At 36.8% G+C, this 21,302-nt stretch overlaps 1 protein-coding gene across 7 annotated transcripts in view; it reads left to right on the top strand.

Annotated features, from left to right (window-relative positions):
* LOC133269990 (CCR4-NOT transcription complex subunit 2) overlaps nucleotides 1-21,302 on the top strand; it is a 91,791-nt gene that overhangs the window by 36,105 nt on the left and 34,384 nt on the right. For 4 of the 7 annotated variants that reach the window (XM_061454804.1, XM_061454806.1, XM_061454807.1 and 1 more), the window contains 2 exons: nucleotides 17,390-17,512; nucleotides 18,779-18,826. In XM_061454804.1, coding sequence (XP_061310788.1) covers nucleotides 17,390-17,512; nucleotides 18,779-18,826 — 171 coding nt within the window. Of the gene's footprint in view, nucleotides 1-17,389; nucleotides 17,513-18,778; nucleotides 18,827-20,753; nucleotides 20,788-21,302 lie in introns of those variants that run through there. The other 3 variants (XM_061454805.1, XM_061454809.1, XM_061454810.1) reach the window with 2 other exon arrangements.

The raw sequence follows: 21,302 nt of genomic DNA, 5'->3' as shown, positions 1-21,302 counted from the left end.
AGCACTCCTGGACATGTGATTCAGGAGTGGCAGTGCAGCCTTGCTCATTTAAATTTGGACTAGATCTGATACTTCATGAAACAGTACCAGACAGACCTGTTTTGAAATACTGGATTCACAGATGAAAAGTCATTCATTTATTTAGAGTAATCTACAGCTCTGTTCTTTTTGAAATATTAAAATGGGTTTGTCTTGTAAAATAAAGCTGCTTTGGTTGTGCCCTCTATCTCTGTCTCTCTTTTCCAATCTCTAGCACTTTTGATACCGAGAAATTTTACAGAAACCACTCACAGGCAACTATATCTAATTTATGTTTTGTTTCCCTTAGAAGTAGGTATTTCAGAACAGAACTTGGAAGAGAGGGATGCTTCTGTGATAAAGTTTTCAGATGTGGATTTTTGTTTGTATTAAATCCTTGAGGACACATTCGTTGCTTTGTGAACAAGAATGAAGTAGTGTTTCAGAGACCCTGATTGACAGAATGTGTCAGTCCCTATGAGCATATATGACAGGAGGTAACAAACTATAAAACTATACTCTAAAAAGTGTAAGACCGATGATAAGAGTAGTCTTCAGAAAGTAACTGAAGAATCCTTGTAGAGAACAGCACCCATGCTCTGCTCTTGATGAGAAGAAATCAGGAAGCGTCAATGTAGAGGAAAACATCAGAGAAGAAATGTTGAAAGTCACTAAATTCCCATAGGGACTCCTGTCTTTATCCTTATTAGGCTAAGCCCCAGCTTTTATTCCTTAGAAATTTGTTGGATCACTGTAAATGATGCAGTCGAAATATTTTTTCCTCTGAAATTTATTGGAATTGTGGTAAGAAAGCAAGCTGTTGAACTGGGAAAAAAATAATAAAAGGAGGAGAGTAGAACTTGCCAAGCATGCACCTTCTACCCAGAGTGTAAAAAGCCTAAAGTTTCACTTCAATCTTTTGTCAATTAATTGGACTGTAAACTTCATAGAACGTCCAGAAACATGAATACACGGAGGATGCAGAGAATACTTTCAAAGTTCACAGAGCTGTAGTATACTGGAAATCTTCACAGAATTACTTAGTTTGTAAATAACCTGAAACGTAAAAACGTTTAAGTCCTTTTTTGAGGACTTACCTTTTAAAAGAAAATTTACAGCTCCTTGGTTTTATCTGCTTAACTGGGGCTATGGGTGCCCAAAACATGTACCTAAGAATTTAATCTAGAGGTTAGAAAACTTATCTTTATTTTAAAATGAAAAAAAGAGCTCTTCAAATCATGCATATTTTCTCTGTATGTGTTTCTTGGCTTGCTGCAGATTATTTTCCTTTAGTGCTGTTTTGTCATAGAACTGTTATTGTAGTACCTGAATAATAAATTAACAGGCATTGGTTAATAGTTTGGGTTTTTTTCAACTGAAATTTTAAGACTGGGGGTTAACACTTGATGTGACATAAGAAGCATGAAGGTTAAGATCTTTTAGGATCCTTGGGTTTTTTGAGATTTTGTTGTTCTTTCCCAATGAAAATGCATTTGGGCAGATAAAGGAAAACAGCACATGCAGGTTGCACCCTGTGGAGTGAAAGTGGGGTTGTTTATGTGATTACCACCCTCAGCTGTGTTCTTAGTCCTGTCCTGGAGGTGGTTGTACCTGCTGTCGGAATGGTTGGACAGGGTATGTAGTTTATACGGAAATGTGCGTAGGATTTCCTATCAGGAGTAAACTGGTGGTTCCTACCTGTGTTATGCAGCTTGTCAGCAGCCCCTGGGGAGTGGGCGTGTTGGAAAAATTTAGTACGACAGCTGTATTGGCCACCCTGGTTCAGTCCACCACTGCATGTGATCAGTTACATGTTACGCTTCCTTAATAGTGTTGGCCATCATACAATTCATCCCTATGATAAAATGAATTTGAGCAACTGGCTTCTTGCCTTTCTTCATTTCTTAATACCTTGATCTTCAGGTACAATTTCTTGGCTGTTAAGATACAGTAAATTGGGGCTGTGGCTGTTGCCTTGTCCTGTCCCTATGGTGTGGTGTAACCATGGCTGTAACCATATAGCAAAGCTGGAGCAAGCGACCAGCTGGCTTAAAGTTTTAACACACTGGGCAAGAGCAGGACTTGGCTGCTGTGAAACCTTAAGCCTTGTAAAAATCCTGCTCAGTGATGATTCACACTACAATGAATTTATCTTTCTGTGCAGCCCCTTAATGTGAGAATTGTTCAATGAATGCTTAGAAGGCTTCTCTTTATCACTTCAAAATGAAAAAAATTTCTTGTCTTTTGAAGATAAATTCCATGCAGAACTAGAAGAACATACTTGTCTGTATACCTAGATTTTGGAAGTTGTGAGTTGTGCTCAGTGCTGCTCTATGGGCTGTTTATGTACGCTTCCCTTGGGGAACGTTTTTCTTTGTAGCAATAAGCATTTTGATAAATTCTCTTTTAAAAGAGGGAAGGGTTAACAGAAGTGATAACACATTTATTTAACAGTGCAGTAAAAAAAGCTTATGGCACCACAGAGATTCAGAAACCATTTTTTTTTTCTTTTTTAAATGTCAGTAAGTGGAGATCAAATACAAAGAATACTTCACTATTTGTAAATACTTTTGCCACTTGTAGTGTTAGAGGGCTAATTGTGGTACGCTTCCTGTCATTGAAAGAGAGCTGCTCTATGTGGGTGATGTTTTGTTTAACCTAAGAATAGTTACAAATTTATATAATGTGTAACTGCCTCCAGTTATCCAGTATATAGGTTCATGATGAAGTGTATCACCCTTCATGTTCTCACCATCCTCATGCTCAGAGAACGGCATCTTTGTGCCTTCAGAGTATGCATTTGGATTTTGAAAATGTGGTGAAGAAATTAGCGTTTCTCTGTCTTCCTGAACAAGATCAATGCTGGAACAATGTGTCTTTTTAAAAGCAAAATTTTTTGAGTCCTGCTTCAAGATTGTGCAGGGTGGGAGAGGGCGGGGAAGGGATTGTATCACTTGAGAAGCAAGATCTTGGCTGACCCTGAAAAGTCTTGAAAGAATTTGGCATCAGATTGTGGTGTAATGATTTAAATCCCTGTATTTTTCCCATCTGCAATACTGGTAAAATGGTTTGAGACTAAACTTGATTTGAGTGGTTTGCTATTGCAACTCTAGATAAAAGCGTTGTAATGCTGCTGGTCAGGGTAACTTTTGAATCTTATGAAATCAGCTCTAGGAAAAGAAAAAATAGAAGATGAAGTCTTGAAGTCTTGCATTTTTAAGTACTTCACCAACTACAACACTTTCATTGTGAGCAAAATTACATATATTAGCTAAAGATTGAGCACGTTTTCAGTGAAAATAGTCTTTTGTTTTTTTTTTTTATGAGAACAGAATAATGGGAATTAATGCCCTGTTGCTTGTTTTACCAGGCTGTTGAGGTGCTAAAAATTGACATCCTGTCTTGGAGCTCTAAATACATGTGACTGTTTTCTGAGAAACTGCGAGGAAGGTATGAGATGGAGAGGACCATCCCATGTCTGGGACTTGGGCCAGGTCTAAGCAACACTTGCAGTCTGAGCTTAGACTGCCAATTTGAGGTAGCTCTATTTTAAAATGTTGTGGTGTAAAGTCTGGCATTTCAAAGAGTAATTGCTTTAAAATGAGAAATGACTGGTTATTTCAGTTTCTGATATTTGAACAAAGTTTGCAGTGTGTATTGAGCCAAAGTTTTACAATATGGGAATCTGACTGAAGCCCACCTGCTTAAATGAGTTCACAGCTAGATTAATCCATTTTTTGACAACCTTAATGGAGAACAGAATGATTGAAGAGGTTTAATTTAGATGTGAGGAAGATTAGTACAGTGGAAAAGCATGGTGGATGCAGTTACTGCTTTCCTAATTCTACTTGGTGGTTGTATTTGTGATAGCATAGTAGGGATCTCAGAGTTTGTGATTTATCTTTTCCTGTGTGGAATAGTATCTAACTCTAAAAATTCTTTAGTATCAATTAACACTTAAATAATAAAAAAATTAATGAAGAATTGCAGTTCAGCAATTTAAAATTTTAAAGAATTCTGGTACTTTTTCATTACCTTTAAAAGAAATTCAGTAACAGGTTGTTTTTTTTTTTCTGAATGAAGATTGGCTGTGTCCTTGTTCTTTAGATATAATGTAAAAACATCAAAGTTGTTTTGTCATACTTTATGACTGAATCCGATATAGCTGTAAGCACAACATAGCCTGGCTGCATAGTCAGAAGGTTACAAGAACCAGGCTGCAGAATATTTTGAGAAACATGCTTCCTAAAGTGTCTTAAAGCTTTCATTAAAAAGAAAAATAATAACAGGACAGAAGTATTTTAATTTTAACTTTGCATTTGCCTTGAAGAGTCGCAGACTCTCGAGTATGTTTTAGGGAGGACACACTAAAAAGCTATACATGAGTTTAACTTTGTGCTCTTGGGAAATGTTTCTGCTTTTGTGGAATGTACCATTAGTCTGGAGAATGAGAGTCACTGAGATGCAAGTATACTGCCAGGAAGTTGTGGCAGCTCATAAATATTTCTTTCTCTTCAAGGATTCAATATATTAAACGTACTTAATATTTTGAATTTTCCAGTTGTATTTTAAGGTAAGACAAGATGTCTGATATGCTGTGTGTGCAGAAGGAATTTTTTTTGGCCAGAATGTTCTCAGCTATGTCTTTATTTAGAATACCTTGGAGGGAGGGATGTGGGGGGAACCAAACCAAAAGGAACCTGGTATTTCTTAAAATTTAACATAAAGTAAGAATAGAGTTGTTACCTCTTTCTTGTGGGTGGTTCAATCAAATGGTCAGCAGCTTACATTAAATACAGTATGTGTGGATGCACTATTAGATAAATCTTTAAAAATCAGTTGTACTGGTTTTAGTTGCCTACTGTCTTGTAACCCCTAAACACAAAAAAACCCCTTCAAAACGATACTTTTTTGGTTTGAGGTCGGTTTGGTTTTTTTGGCCTGGTAAAAGCCAGAGTAGAAATGTCTCATACTGATTTACTTAATGCCAACAAACTCCATCTGACTAGTGAAAGAAAAAAAAAAAAAACAAAAAAAAAGCCTGCTGCTACTCCATTAATCATGATTTACATCTGACTCTGTAGTACTTAACTGCAGGAAATGCTTGGGAAACCAACACTTATTTAAAATACAATGTTTTAGATTAACCAAACATGAAAATTTTGGCTGTCCAGGAAGGAATAGGTAGGCAGTGCTGCTGTCTTAAAAAGTTAGAGGAATTGTTTGCTATGGAAAAAAAAAAAAAAAAAAAAAGAAAAAGGAGAAAAAAGATAACTGCAGTATTCCTGGGAAGAGGAGCCTGTTCAAAATCAACGTGGAAACATCTCAGCTGGAGCAATGGTTACCCTTCTTTTAGCTGAAGCAGAAATCTGGCCTACTAGTTGGGAGTCTCAGCTGAAAGCAAATAAAAAGTCAGAGGAGTCCTATTCTTCAACTTTTAATCTTTTGCTCTTCTCCCACAAGAGATTTGAGGTGATGAAAATATGTAAATCCTGAGTTCACAAACCAAACTTGAATTACTTCAAAGTTTGTTTCTTTCCTTTTGGTTTATAAGCTTCATTTCCCTATATGGTATGCAGCACAAAAGTTCTTAAATAGTAAATTAAATAAAAAAAGAAGGTGTCCAGTGGGCAGATACAGACTATCTCATAGTTACTGCAACATAGATCATTTAATAAGGCTTAATATTTTACAGATCTAGAAAGCTGATCAGTGGGCATTTTTGGCTTCAACTAGATTGGGTGTGTTGGAACTGTTAAGAAATACTGCTTTGAAAAGCATGTAAGGTAATGACTGCAAAGCCTGGAGGGACACGCAGAAGATGAAATGCTACCAGATTAGCTTAGATGTGATATAAGGGACCACATGTATCTCTTAAGATAAAGGAAAAAACACTCTCCCAGCAACTGAGCATGCATGTGGTCATCTTACTTGCTCGCTGACAAGCGTATCAATGCCATCCTCCTAATGCTGTTCGAGAATCGCTTCTCAGCTGTGCTATCTGTAACTATCTTCCCTTGCCTGTGAGGCCCAGCTGACCTTCATGTTTCTGACTCATCCATTCTGGTCAGCTTGCTTCCATGATTTGCGGTGCCAGTATCCTTGCCTTCAATTTTTTTTTTTTTTTTTAATTTTCTTTTTTTTGTCCCCTGGAAGGATAAAGCTTCCCTAAAAACGGTGGGAATGTTGTTTTTTCTTTGCTTACCACTTGCTTTCATTGTAAAAGTTTCCCGATTTGGCAAATACAAGAAATTCAGCAAAAGTTTTGAAGCAGTGGGATGCGGTTTACATGTGAATTACCATTTAAAGCCTTTTTACGAAATGAGTCAGGTATTGGGTGGTCAGATCAGAAGCTGTTGTTTTAGTGTGCCACTTTTATTGAAGGCTATTTTATTTTAACTGTGTCTTACCATTTGGGAGGCTTAAGTATATACATTTATTTTTTTCTTTTAAGTATAATGTCACACTGTGCTGGTGTGTGACTGAATATGTAGATGACTTTAAAAGAGGGAACGTAGTGAAGCTTGCAGATCATAGAATCACCAATTAGTTTGGGTTGGAAGGGACCTTCAAAGGTATTCTAGACCAACCCCCCTGCAATGAGCAGGGACATCTTCAACTAGATCAGATTGCTTAGAATGACATCCAGCCTGGCCTTGAATGTCTCCAGTGATGGTGCATCTACCACCTGTCTGGACAACCTATGCTAGTATTTTATCACCCTCATTGTAAAGAATTTTTTCTTCACTTCCAGCCTGAATCTCCCCTCCTTTAGTTTAAAACCATCACCCCTCATCCTGTCGCAACAGGCCCTGCTAAAAAAGTCTCTCATCATTTTACTTATAGGCCCCTTTAGGAACTGAAGGGCCACAATAAGATCTCACCAGTCTTCTTCAGGCTGAACAACCCCAACTTTCTCGGCCTTTCCTCATAGGAGAGGTATTTCTATCCCTCTGATCATTTTGATGTCCCTCTGCTGGACCCTCTCCAACAAGTCCATGTCTTTCCTGTACAGAGGACTCCAGAGCTGGATGCAGTACTTCAGGTGGGGTCTCAACAGAGCAGAGGGGAAGATGAATTTGTGGTGTAACACATGGTTGTCTGTTGTAAAGTACCAGAAAATAGACTGTTAGCAAATGTTTGCAATCAAATACATAACTGTCATCTACATGAACAAATGGCGTTTTCTTGCTTTCAGTAAGTGGTAGCAGGGAGCTGGCTTGCAGAGCCTTTAAGGACTTTTTCTTGGGAGGAGTATCAGCTGTTAACATACTAGTTACAATGGGCATAGTTCACAGAAATGGTTACCACCTTATTTCTTTGTAAAATAAAGTTTGCATGTTACTCTGTCAAGGATTCTCTTGTTTTCATAACTTAGGGGACTCATCAACATAAAAGCTTTCGGAGATGCTCGTTAATGAAACCCTTATATCATTTCTGTAATACTGGGAACAATCATCTCTCCTTCACAGGTGGGACCTTAGTGAGACTATTTTGCTGGTTTGGACTAGATTAGGACGTAGTTCATTTTCCAGGTTAAGCTCTGTCAGTCCGTGCGTGCATCATCTGAGTTGTCTGTCATTTGTGTTGATTGGCTAGGAGTGGTATCAACATTGAAGGTGGCAAAGTATGTCATGGTGAAGATGTAACACTTGGTAAAGAAGTATTTTAGCATAGCAGGCCTCTTGATTGGGAGGTTGAAGTCTGACCTACTTAATCTTACTTAGTTTAACTTCCTGTTCTAATTGCCATTAAAAATGTGTTGTATGAATATGTGATAACTATTGAATACCAATGAAGAATGGAAGGCTGTTAAAAAGATATTGTTGGTTGTTTTTCCTCCCTTAAACTTTTCTAAGCCTTTCATAAAAAATCATACTTAATTTCTTTGCATTTTTTTTAACATATCTGTCGTATCTGGTGTTTCTATGAATGAAGATGCTAGAATTCCAAATCTGGTTTCCTGCCTGTATGATTATCACTTAACCTGCTCAGTTCTCTTCATAAAAGTGCATTTATGTCTCTTGAGGATCTTTCCTCTGCTGCATGTCTGTACATGTATAATGGAACACATCTAGTAAAACTGTCCTGTTTTATTGCATTCTAGTAGTGGGGGAGTACAGTAAAGAGTGTTGACAGTACCAGTATTCTGACAGCAGGCTGGCCTTTCCCTCTTGAAATCCCCTGTTTCCTGTTGCTTATGTAAATTGGAACATTTTTCTTTCAGGCTGAAACTTCTTGTTCCTTGTGTCTGCTTTGCCTCATTGTCTTGGCACCCCTCCTTGAGTTTTCAGTTGAAGTCAATTAAATTATAATAAGTTATATGACTTATTTAATACAGATTTTTTTTTTGTCAGTATTGCCTTTTTTGCCTCCATGAGAAATGCATAGAATTTGTCACATCATGTTTTTGAGAGAACAATTTGCGTGTGCTTAGTATGATTTTATTTTATGGGTTCATTTCTTCACTTACCTGATCCAGCTTTCAGACTGCACATACATTGTGTGAGTTTGGCTATATGCACAACTTGCTAGAGCAGAATTCTGCTGAATGCAGAAACCGTGTTTTTAACAATTTGGGTATTTCAGTGTTTAAGAAAATGCCAGACTCCTACTTCTTTCTCTGGGGACTGGAGGCAATGATAGGGTTTTGTTATTTCTGAAGAACTCAGTTCAGTAGCTGATATCTTAATCTTTTGAAGCTGGGCTTTACCATTGTATATTCTCTATTAAGGAACTCCCTAGAGTGCATCCGAGTAGATCTAGAATTTCAAACTGAGTAAAGTGCCTTGTTATTTATTTTATAAAGAAAAGCCACGCAACAAAGCAACAAAAAGGCAAGCTCGGGCATGAAGATGGAGATAAAATTCAAATGCATTAAATTGCTGAATTAGAAGATATCTTACTCTAGCTTGTTATGAAAGAGTAATTTCTGAAATACAGCTAAACTCGTTTTGTCTACAGCAAAATACCCAAAAGCACTAATGCAGTCCAGATGGCAAACTTCAATGTTATTCAATTGCAAAATTAATTTTCAGTTAAAACTGCAAGTGTGTTTCTGAATTACCTGATGGGATGAGTCAAAGTTTATCAATCAAAAGAAGGTACGAAGTTGTCATTCCAATACCTTCTAATGGCTGTTTGTCTTATGGTTGAGCTGCAAAATACTGGTTGAGAGAAACTCACAGAGTAAACTTTTGAGGATCCGGGGGAAGTGCCCCTGTAGGAAAAGGTTTGTTATGAGAATATGTGAAGCAAATTTCATTATCTTTCCAGAATGGAGTTTTGAGTTTGGGGTTGGTTGGTTTGTTTTTCTTCTCATTTGTTTACAAACATGACAGCTGAATTTTTCTTTCCTAAGACTGACCCATTTCTGTATTAACTTTGTTAACTGTATTTTCATATTAAATACTAGTTTTCACAGGCACATTTACTGAAATAGTGACTAGAAATCCAAGTTTGCCTGTTATTTAGTATGTTGTTTTGGTTGGTTGTTGGGTTTTATTTGTTTTTCCATGATGGCACAGGTACTTCCCAAGGTTGTTTGGTTTCTGAGCTTCATTTTGGTTAACTTTGGCTTCTGAGCATAACTGATTTCTACTTTAATGGTGTTCCCAAAAGATAATCAATAAATAAATATACAGATAGTGTATACTTAGCTGGTAATTGTCTTGATGGATCATCAGCTGAAACATACTTTAAAAGTTACTTTTTGTTTACAAATTGATCTGTTTTCTTTAAAAGAAGAAAAAGTTGTGGCTGAGGGGTGTCTGAAGTAGGTAACAGGAGTACAACAGTACATCATTAATTTTCAAGATTCTTCCTGTTGTTCACTACATGCATACTTAAAATGTTGAATTTAAGAGTATGAGTCAACATATTGCCCCCTAATGTTACTGGCATGATTGTCACTTTCTAAAATGCAGTCATCTTAGTGAAACCTTAGAGTTGAAAGGCATTGCATAGCAAGGTGTATAGCATTTTAGAGTAGTAAGTTAGAAATGCTGTGTGAAATTAAATCTAGAACTACTCTTAGTCTTGAATGTACTGTAAGTACTACAAAAACCTGGAACCATGAATAAGAAAGTTGGTAAATATGATCACATTTTGGATAGGCTGTTGAAGGTGATATACTGGTTTTTGTTTTGTTTTGTTTTTTCCCTATCTTCTTATTAAGTAAATAATAATATCAGACAAGTGGTAGTTGTTCCTCATCAACAAAATTCTTAAACCATGTCTCTGACAGATAATCGAGCTTCAGGCTTTTCAGATGTTTGTGGGTAAGCATGTGTGTGCAGTTAGTCAGGACTTGTGACTTAATTGCTACATCTACAAAGGACACACTCCTGATTCTCCTCAGGTCAGATCACTAAGTAAGGTGGAATGCATCTGGCACCTTCTCGGTTTCTCCCCATGGCTGCTCTAGGTGGAGTGCTAGTTTGTCTGCTCTTCTGGTCACTTTTGCAGATCGGTTGCTGCCTTTCTCATCTTTGAAGTGTCCTTCCCGTGTGTTTTGGTGAATGGTATGTCCAAAGATTGCTTCCTTGGTTGAGTACATCTCATTTATCAGACCCTTAAAAGCCATCCACGCAGCTTAGTGTAAAGTGTCATATCCCCAACCACTGTGGGTTTCTCACATCTTTGAAATCTTGTGCCTGTGGTTAGCAGGAAGAGAACGTGCAGGAATTTGTCCTGGCATGGGCATGGTGTCAACCATGTTATGAAGCCAAATGAAGCTTCTTGTAATCTCAGTTTTCAAATTTAGCTTTAGTAATTTCAATATTTATTTATTTTAACATAGGATTGGTTTTCCTTTTCCTGCTGTGCTATTTCAGGAGTGTTTTAAAATGTTCATTTCATAGTAGTTAAGGATGGTTAAGGGTTTAGAACAGTTGGCACGTAGATCTTGGTCAAGGCAGTATCTGTGGCTTAGTTGATGTTAGGGCCTGACTTTCCTGACATAGTTTGCATGTGGCAGAGATTCAGTTTAGTGTAGCTTTTGAAAATATTATCATACTTTATACAACACTTGAAAAATGATACCTTGTTGATGGCTGTTCCTGGGAATATGAGCAGAGGATAGTCTAAAATCATAACTGCATGTTCTTTACTTCCTTCATGCTCAGAATTTTTGTCTGAACTTCCTGCTATGTGTCATACTTTCTTTCTGAGAGAAAAAACTGTGCAGTGTTCTAAGGAGACTGGTTATATCTTGGACTACTTTGAGACGTGACCTGAGTCTGTAAATCAGGTAGTTTCTTTATGGCTGCTATTTTCTACAGTGCTCTGTAAAATAAGATTATTTAGAAAATAATCAATTTATGAACCATATGACACAAGTACTATGAGATTATTCTAAAGTCTAGACAACCTTCAAGTTCCTTGGCAGATTTGTCTCATGTATTATGGTGGTCTTGATTTCAGTCTTCCATATTTCTGAGATTTAAACTTAAAGACTTTATTAACTTAAAAGAATACAAAGACAGTTGTTAAAGGTGGGCAAAACAACTAATACACTATTGTATTCTTAAAATGAATACAAATCTGTGCTGGTATTAATCTCATCATAGAAAAAAGGCTTTTTAACAAAAAAGAAATACCGTGAAATGTTCCATTTTCCATTATTATGTAATGTTGATATTGCAAAATTTTTATTTGAAGGGCTACCATAGCATAAGCATACAGTATACTGTTAGAGGTTATCAGTCACCTTAAAGAAGTGGAGCAACTGTCACTGAAAGGAAACAAGGGACCAAAGGATCTCAACTTCTAGCTTTGGTTTGGCTTTCATCCTGAAAATTAAATGTATCTATTTGTACCAGTGTACTTTTCATAGTGCTTTTTAATAGGGATTTTGGGATTAAGGAGATCTTTTGCATCTAGCGCTTTGAAAGTATATATTCTATTGTGTATCTTTTGCAGTTTGGGTCAAATAGGAATTATCTTTGACGCTGAAAATAGTATCATAAACAGTAGCAGTTTTTAATATAAATTGATTTACGCTTTTACCAACTGATGGAACTCCAAATTCTATATTTTGACTTAAATTGCAGGCTGATTTGGTGGTTACTAGTGTGTGACTTTTGACAGACACTTACTTTTTGAGACACTTGCCACTGAAAGGCTCATTCAGGGTCAATTTTGTGGATATTTTGGGTATGTTACCTTATGTGAAAACACCGATTTGTAACAGATGAGAAAAACAGAGTAAATTGTTAACTTTGCTTAGTAAGACATAACAGCAGAACCCTTAGTATATTGATGCTCTGTAATGTCAGATTGAGATTACAACTTCTAATTGCTCTCATGTAATTCTAGTGTGTATGTGGACAAATAGCCATAGTCATTTGAGGTGCAGGAAAGGGAAGATACTGCTGAAATTCCTGAAGTGGTTTGGTTTTTTGTTTTTTGTTTTTTGGTTTTTTTTTTTTTAACTGGTATTACTGTGTTTTGTTTTCAGCTCTCATAAAGATGATGAGTTTTATCAGTTGTAATGCAATGATTGATTTTTCTGCCCTATGCAAAATTTAAAATAGTCATTCTCCAGGGAGATTTTACAGTATCCTCTTAGAGTTGGCTGTATTAATGTCATGAGTAAGCTCTCCTTGAGCACTACCTATAGTAATATCTCAAACAGAAACATTTTTCATATTTTAATACTATCATTTGCTTCAGGCTGTTAAGCTAATTTAATATACAGTCATAGTATCATTTTATAACTGACTGTAAAGGTCTTTTTACAGCCTAAGATAACAGTAATTTTAATCGTTTTTCCTTACAAATTTGGTGACAATACTGTATTTTCAGTTATTGCTAACAAACAATTTTTTTGTGTGCCGAAGTACTGCAGTGTTTCTTGCAATAAGAATGATTTTAATTTTTTTAAGTCAGTATTGTTGGGTCTTATGTGTTATATGCTCAGCTGAAGAATAAAGGTCAGTGACCACAGCAAACTGCTTATTAGATGCTTCTAGTTCTTAATGTTTGTATGGTGCCTTTAGTTGTCCCATAGTGGTGGTTGTTAGAAAATGTTCCATAGAAGTATTTAAAGGTTTTGTTAGGTTTGTGATGGCATTTTGCGTGGTTAACATTAACTTGGAATTGCAGACAGATCTAATTTTTAAACATGATGTGCTTTGAAAGAAATGCTTGTGTTCAACTGGTCTGACTTGAGCATGGTTTGTGACAGCGTGGCTGGTTAGTTCTCTGAACTCCATCCTAACATGCAGCTCCTTTCCTTTCATTGCTCTGTTAGCATGATTATTTTCTAATAATACTTGTAAGGGGTCTACCAGTGGGAGTTGAAAGTACTTTTGCAATATTATGCTAAGGAAGTGCACCATTTTTACGTTTTTAATGAATGATTGCGCTGCCAATGTGCCTTTTTCAACAGAGGGCTGAGTTCCCACAGTAGAACAGGAAAGGTAGTTACAGCATTAGGAGGACAGGGATCTGTATTAAATTAGGGTGAGTAGACAGGAATTCTTTACTTAATGAAATTGCTGTGCAGCTGGAGTACCACTTCTGTGAGATTGTGTTGGCATAAATGCGTGTGTGTATAAATATACGCATAAGTATGTATGAATGAGGGACTTAAATACAAGAGCAAATTCCTACATTTCACCTCATTGGTCTAGATCTTGTGAAAGTACAAAACCTCAGGTCACTGTTACTTTCAGAAGGGTTTAAAAAGTATTTTTAAGGGCTGCATGAACTTTGCTGTGTTTACTTTTGTAGCTGATTGGATGCTGATCTATCAGTCTGTGAAAAAGGAGCTGCAGTCTTTTCCGTATGAGGTTTCCTGGTAGCTTCATGTCCTAAGAAATAAACAGTGAAGTTCCATCTGCAGATCTGCCTCAGTTTGGCATAGCCCCAGTTATTCTCACACCTTCTTTCAGATAGTACTGCAGCAGTGCTTTTAACTATCTGTGCATATGCTTGTAGCCTGACTGACTAATGAAAATGTTGGGGAATACTGACTGGAATAAGTTAATATGGATGGGATGGTGCCTGCTGCTAAGTTGGCAACTATCTGACGCTGTCATTGTGTAAACCTACTGTAATATTATAAAGGTCTGCATGGGGATAGGTGCTCTGATGCAGAAATTTACCAGCTGTTTACTGTCACTGGCAACTACTGAGTAGTAGGTAAATTGGCTGCTGGTGCTAGCCTAAGAACAAGCAGGAAGCAAATAGACTGGCTATAGCAGCTAAAGCTCCAGTCTCTCACCCCAGTTCCTGCCCTTCCAGTCACTGGTCTTCAGCTGCTGCCTCATTTTATTGTGCTGTTAGTTTTGTAACGGGACTGGATAGCAGTGGGTTGCAGCACTATGTTTCTCTGTTGTGATCTGTGCTGTGGTTCACCCTGGGAGCAAGTGACAGTTCTTTCTAGTGAAGTGAAATCCTGTTGGGGTGCAGACAGCTGCCAGAATGCCCTCCAGTGCCTGTACCAGTTCCCTCAGTTGGGAGTGTGGACAGCTTGAGTGCTGCATGTGACTGCTTTGCTTGACAACATTGAATGACACGGAATAGTTTGCAAAAAATGCTGCTGTGAAGAGCTGTCAGTTTCTGCAAAAGAAGTTTTCAAAGGTCTTCAGAGCAGTTTTGGGCACAGCAATGCAGCTGAGTGGCAGGCAGAGCTCCTCCAACTTTCCTCTTTTCCCCTGCAGCTTGCAGTGCACTGCTCTGTTCTCTGAAATTCATCAATGCAGTCCTGTTAGGTATCACGTAGAAATATGGGTTGCCAATAAAAATATCAATATTGCATCTATCTAATTATTAAAAGTTTTCTTCATTCTTTAATAACCATGTTCTCGTCAGACTCCCTATTAATATCAGTGCACTTCATCACTCTTCAGGGCATAATCTTGATTAGGTTTTGGGCTGCTGTCTTTATAAAATTATCAATATAGAAAATAATCTTTTAGACAATGGAGAGTGAAGAGCATTTAAAATATCGTCCACCTTTTCTGTATGTAGACTTCATATTTAGACAGACTGGCTTTCTTTCAGCAGCTTTAAACATACACTTTGAGACAGAAAGCTCTGACCATACCCCACTGACTTGGAAATCTTTATGGTATATATGTAGCTATCCATGTGCAAACCTTTGTGAAAATAAGATCTAAAGTTATAGGGTCAAAGACATAGTTGTTTTTCCTGTTACATAGTTCCTGTACCATAACTCAGGTATACACCGTTTGGTGTATGTTTCCGTGACTTGCTTTCTATCACAGTTAAATTTTGTTATCCTGATGATGTATCAGAAGAGAAGGTTATAGGGCAAATAAAAATCTCTTATCCCAGGTATTGTTAAGGGAGCACTAAAAAGTTCTTCAGGACTTGTGAGAAGCTGCCTTTTACCTTCTCAAAATCAGTAGGGGGTTGGGACACTCAGTTTCTCCTCATTGCTTGAGATAGCTCTACCAAAGCATTTCACTATCCTTTTTACAGCAGTTAAAGGCAACTGCTCACCTCTCTGCACTTTACTCAGGCAGAGCAAAGGACAAGATATAATCCCCTTAGCCTGTTAGATGCTCCATCCCATCTGGCAGGTGATAATTGCATTGTAAGGGGATTAGCACAGTGGGATAGGTTTATAGTGTAATGAAAGCTTCACTACAAGTGTGAAAGTCAGCTGAATGCATTGGAGTACTTTGGGACCTTACATTTCCACATTTTTGTAAATACCATAAAATACAAGGTTCATGTGGAGAAGGTGTGCAGTACCTTTACATGCCTTTATACATGTGTAACAGATTAGAACTTTGTTTTGAGGCATCAGTAGTCTGAGTATCTGAAACTCTTGTAGGACTAGGCTTTCGTTTAGCTGAATGGTTTAGGGCAATTCTATGAATGTAGCTGTATTAAATGCATCCCAAATGTTGACTTCTCTTATATTTGATAGTCCTATGACTTTGAAATCGGGGTTGTTACTAGTATAGGACCATGCATATTATTAAATGCTGCTTAGAAATCTTTGCCAGTAAAAGTGAAATTTGAATAAACCACACTGTGAGGAATATCGGAGTAATTTTGTGTCAGTAGAGATAAGAGGATTTCAAGCTGAAAGTAACTCTCTTTGCAGACAACCAGAATAAATGTTTTGAAATTTCAGTTTCAAGCATGAGGTATTGTAAAATGACTCTTTAAATTTAATCAATTAAAAAAAATTGTACTTTTTTTGTTTTTTCCCCTTAAACTCGGCTAATGCTGTCAGTAGTGAAGATAGTAAATCTTAGGGCTCAGAGCATTTCGTAAGCTAACTGTAATTTAGCTTCCTTACCTTTCAAGATGCTAAAGATCCCTTTAAAGGTATGTTATGTAGGGTGGTAGCTCAGGGTTTGATACCATCCTGTTGGGTGCTCTCTCTCCAGCTTCCCCATATGGTACAGGAAGCTGGGTAAGTTGCTCAGTGCTGAGCAGTATGTGCCATGTTGCTGGTTTGAACATTAAACCTCTTGGGTTGAAACAGGACTTGGTTAGCCCACACAGTGCTGTGGTAGTGTTTCATAGCCAGGTAGCTTAGAAACTTAGCAGAGGTGTGTTTTTACATAAATAAGAGTCAGGTGTATAAATATGCACTGCATGTGGTAGATGCTTGAGCAGTTTTGTATGGCCTTGCTGTGGGATTAAGTGTTCTAATGAATTAAGGTTCTGTGACCAGCTGCATGGTTGCTTTTTCTTTTGTTTCCAGGTCCTGACTTAAACGCTCTGTGTGTGCATGCCTGTGGAAGTAAGGGGACAGTAAAATCTATTGGGTTTTTATGGGCTGTTTGCAGTAACTTTGCCAGTCTGTGATGAGGTCTTTGAGTGTGGTTAAACTCAACCTCCTCTTAATTATGACTCTGAGTGCTCAGGGTCAAACGGAAAGCTGTTTTCCAAAGTTGTGGTGATGAGACATGGGAGTGATTTCACAGATTTTTATTTTTTTTCTTCCCTTTTTAATTTCGGTTATTTCTTTTTAAGGTAGCTGAGCTCCAAAGAACATTCCTTAATTTTCTTCTTTTGGTTTGGAAGTGTTTACCTGTGGAGAGGAAAAATTGATACATTTGCTCATGACATTTGGAATTTTAAATAAACCTAAGTGAAAGGTCATAGAACTCAAAACCCAACTAATAAAATAACACCCCTCCAAGAAAATAAAGTGTGCACCCTCTCCCACCTCAGCCCTTTTGAAATACAGGTTTCTGTCACATGAATATCTCTCTTGAAAGAACCACTTCATTGGCAATGTACATAAAATATTTTTAAAGAGGAATTTTCAAATGTTTAGAAACAGGACTTTTTAACAATCCTTAAATTTAAAATATATTCTAAGTATGTAGCAGACCAAATGAAATATGATATATAATCATTTTTTTTTATTTAGGTGACAAACAGCATGTTTGGTGCTTCAAGGAAGAAGTTTGTAGAGGGGGTTGATGGTGACTACCATGATGAGAATATGTACTACAGCCAATCATCGATGTTCCCACATCGGTCAGAAAAAGATGTAAGTTGAATACGTTTATTATTTCCTCTTTCAATAGGAAGATACTTTCAAGTACATGACATAAATGTGAGGAAGGGCTTTATTTGGCTTGAAGCTCTGCATGAGTGGCAAGTGCTTTAATTTTAGTGAGTTTATACATGTAAACTTTAGCTGCCAGGGTTTATTTGTTTACACATTGTGTCTACAGTATTTTTGTTGTTTTGTGTTTTACATCTTCAACCATTTTTAATTTCTGAAAATGCCTTGTGCAGCTTGTTTGACAGCTCAAGTGTAACAATTCAGGTATTTCTCCCATTTGTAATGACAATGGGTTTGTAAAGTTACAAACCAGATCATTCTTAAGTTTTTTTTTCCCCTTGGTAATGCACTGTTGTACATTAGAACTGCAGTGGTATTACTGAAGCTCTGCTTATTATTAAAATAAATAAATTAGCCAGTAAAATAGTTTACTTTTATATGGAGTGGCATGTAGAAATATATGGAAGACTGAAAGCATGACTTGAAGTTCGTATCACCTGAATGTCAGTAATACCACCTCATGACAGGTTTGTGTTTAATATGTGTAAGCAGCATATAGACTAAATTTTCTTTTTAATTATAGAAAAATTCAAAAATGCCTTCAGACTTTCAAAAAGGTGTCATTGCTTCAAGTCTGCCCCCATGACTCTCCAGCAGTATAGTTGTTTAATAGCAGATGAGAATATATAGTTGTGATAGACCTTGACCTATGTAAACATAAACATTTCCTATATACTCATAGTTACCTAAATTTTAAGCCAGATTTTCAAAGAGACGAAACAGTTTCAGACTAGAAGGCTTTTTAAAACAAAACAAAAAAATATGCTTAAATGCAGATTTCCAATTCAATTTCGTAAGGTATTTTGATGGGAAATTTCAGGTAATCCAGCAAAGGGCTTAAGTGTAAAGAAAAATAAGTCGGCTGCTCTTTCCTGTTTATTTCCATTACAGATGTGTATGTACCACAGATGCACACAGACACAATAGAATATTTATGATGTTGAACATACTTTCCTTTCTGTGAGCACTGAGACATGCAGCTAGCTCTCAAAGCCAGTAGATACTATTTCTCCAAAGTGTTTCTTATCTGAAAGTGGGGATTTAGTATTTTTGATGCACTGTGGATGAAATTGTGGTGTAGTGAAAAAGGTAAAGTGAGATGAATGCTGTGCAGTGCAGTGTATGCAATGAAAGCTGATGCTTGTTGACACAGTGAATGAGTGTTTTAGTTGCCTACTCTTTCTGTAGGCAATGTTGCAGAAGTGGATCATAGAATGGGACTTCGAGAGAAGGAAGGTGGGTGTTCCAGACACCAGGAATGACAAATAAGAAATCATGAAAGCTTGTGGGAGAAGTGGCCAAAACAGGGCATAGAAGCTCCTGTAGTTGGCAGAAGAGTGATGTCGTTCCAACAGGAAATGGAAGAGTGACTTTTTGCAGAAGTTTTTTAAAGTTTTATTTCCAAATCCTTTTAAGGGCTTTTTAAAATTTTTTATTATTTTATTTTTTCCCCTTGTGGCTTCACTGTTGATGACTACAACTTTGAGTTAATGCTTAAGAAATATTAAATCATGATATGCTATTGTAATATTTTTTTAAAAAGCTGATCAAAATAAATATATGGCGGTGATATTGACATTGTCTGCACACCTTTGATCACTCATGTATAGCTAAATGTATATTCTGTATTACATGTTCCATTTGATATCTCATTTGGCTCATAGTTGATAAGTTGCAAAGGTGGTTGTATTCATATAGTTTCCAACCAATTCTGTGGCTTTGAAACCTTTTCTAATAGAAAATAACCATGTTTTCTAATAGTCTTTCAACTGCAGTTCTGCTAAAATATTGTTCTGTATTTGAGATCAGAATAAATGTACTGTGTTGTTATTTGGATAATAGTATTGACAAACATAATTGCTCAGAATTTTAGCTGAGAATTTATTAGCTGAGCAAGCTAATAAAGACTAATGTTCAAAATTTGGATCCAGTTTTATGAACACCTGGGGGTTGAAAAACATTCAGCATACTTGAAACACTTTGAGTCTTTGCCTTCACATTTGTATTGAAATGGAGTAGGTAAATGTGGAGGTAAAGGTGGAAGAAACTTTTGGGGAAAGGAGTAGATCACTTTTGTATTCAGAAAACCCAACTGGTAATGAGAAGGTTAAAAGTTGGCATAGACAATCTCTTTGTAAGCTTGCTGGAAAATGGCAAGCTTTGTGCTTTTAATATGGTAGCATTATCTAATCAAAGTGCAGCTTTAATGCAATTAAAATTATTGTTCTCCTTCATTATCAGTTTCTTGTATGTCTTTATTAATTCCGGCTAAAAATAATGCATTTTGCAGGTTTTAGCTACAAACTTGAAGAAAATAGTTAGAGGTTAATTTTTTTCTCTAGTGTGTCATATATACATGCATTCAAGCTGAAATACAGTGGTTCTGAGGGAAGGCCTTTGTGAATGTCTCCTTGAAAGCTGCTCTTCAGAAAGGGCTAAAGCTTGTTTAGTGTATATCCTCATAATGAACAGGACTAAGTCTTTTTATATTTTTCTCTTTGTTGAAGTTTTACTGATTCTGACCTTAAAAGTTGCTATTTTCCAAGGAATTGTTGCTATGAATGTGTATGTATACTCCAAGCAGAGGAACATACAGAATGGTGAAATCTTGCTTAAACTTAGAGTAAGGACTGTTAATGCAACCATATTCTGTATAAACTTCAGAGCCTATTTTTCACTTTATAGAATTTCTCTCCTTGTCTTCAGATGTGATAACAGTGGTGACTTGCACGCAGTTTTTGCCTGGGTTGGGATCTTTTCAGCTTTCAACCTTGTTTTAATACCAAAGGTGGAGGTTTTACTATTTTTCAAATTGTATTAGGAAATAGTTCTTCCCTCACAAAATGAAAAAAGAATTAAGAACCTATCTAAAATAAAGACGTGGGGGAAAAAAAAATCAGGCCTTTTAATAAACAACTTTCATAGCACTTACTGGTGTGGTATTCTTGTGACTTGTTGCTTTGGCTAACTTGGATTTTAAAAGAATTTCCTTTACACAAATGTGAAGTCAACTAAGGCTGCTCAGGTCCTGTCTTAATTTTAAAGACTTTTTACAAGTGGAAAAAAGTTGCAGCAAATAGTTTAGGACGTGTTATTTTTACTTCAGAGCCTCAGTGTAGCTAAAAACTAAAAGCTTTCTTTAACTTCTCTTTTTTTTCACTAGGGAATGCAGTTCTAGACAGTCAGGACTGATAATGGTAAATGAAATGGAAAAGTTGCATGTTACTCATGTGCACAAGTGCTTCCAAATACGGATGCTGTTTGGGTCTGTTGTTTTAGGCACAAAATTATGGTTCCTTAGATGAGAGTAGATCTTGCTCAAGCCGTCTAATGCTTCCTTTTTACTAAATGAGTGGCTTTGCCTTGAGTCATCACAAGCCTTGCTGTGCTAAGTAGGGAAGTGGAACAGACTATATCCATGAATGCTGTCTATGAATTCTGCTGCACTTAGGATCTGTGTGTGATAACCAGGTCAATAATCCTTTGGCAAAGAAATGAGATATTTTATAGAACTTGCAGAGAATAGAACAGTGTAAGAAAATAGTTTAAGATTTGGCTTGAAACAAGTGTAGTCCTATAACTTAAATTGACAACAAGATGCACAGTGTGCCAACAAAATAATTACAGAGCTTATTTGTGGCAATTTTGTGCTGTTTGTGCACTCAGCAAAATCATTTTGAGGGCAAGACTACACGTATTTTTATTTGGATAG

Source organism: Pezoporus flaviventris, unplaced genomic scaffold, assembly GCF_033815535.1.
Source record: "Pezoporus flaviventris isolate CSIRO_AGI_PZ_B2104156 unplaced genomic scaffold, CSIRO_AGI_Pfla_v1 ptg000016l, whole genome shotgun sequence".
Classification (NCBI taxonomy): domain Eukaryota; kingdom Metazoa; phylum Chordata; class Aves; order Psittaciformes; family Psittacidae; genus Pezoporus; species Pezoporus flaviventris.
The sequence above is the reverse complement of the archived record's forward strand: the minus strand, read 5'-3'. Positions and strand labels throughout refer to the sequence as shown.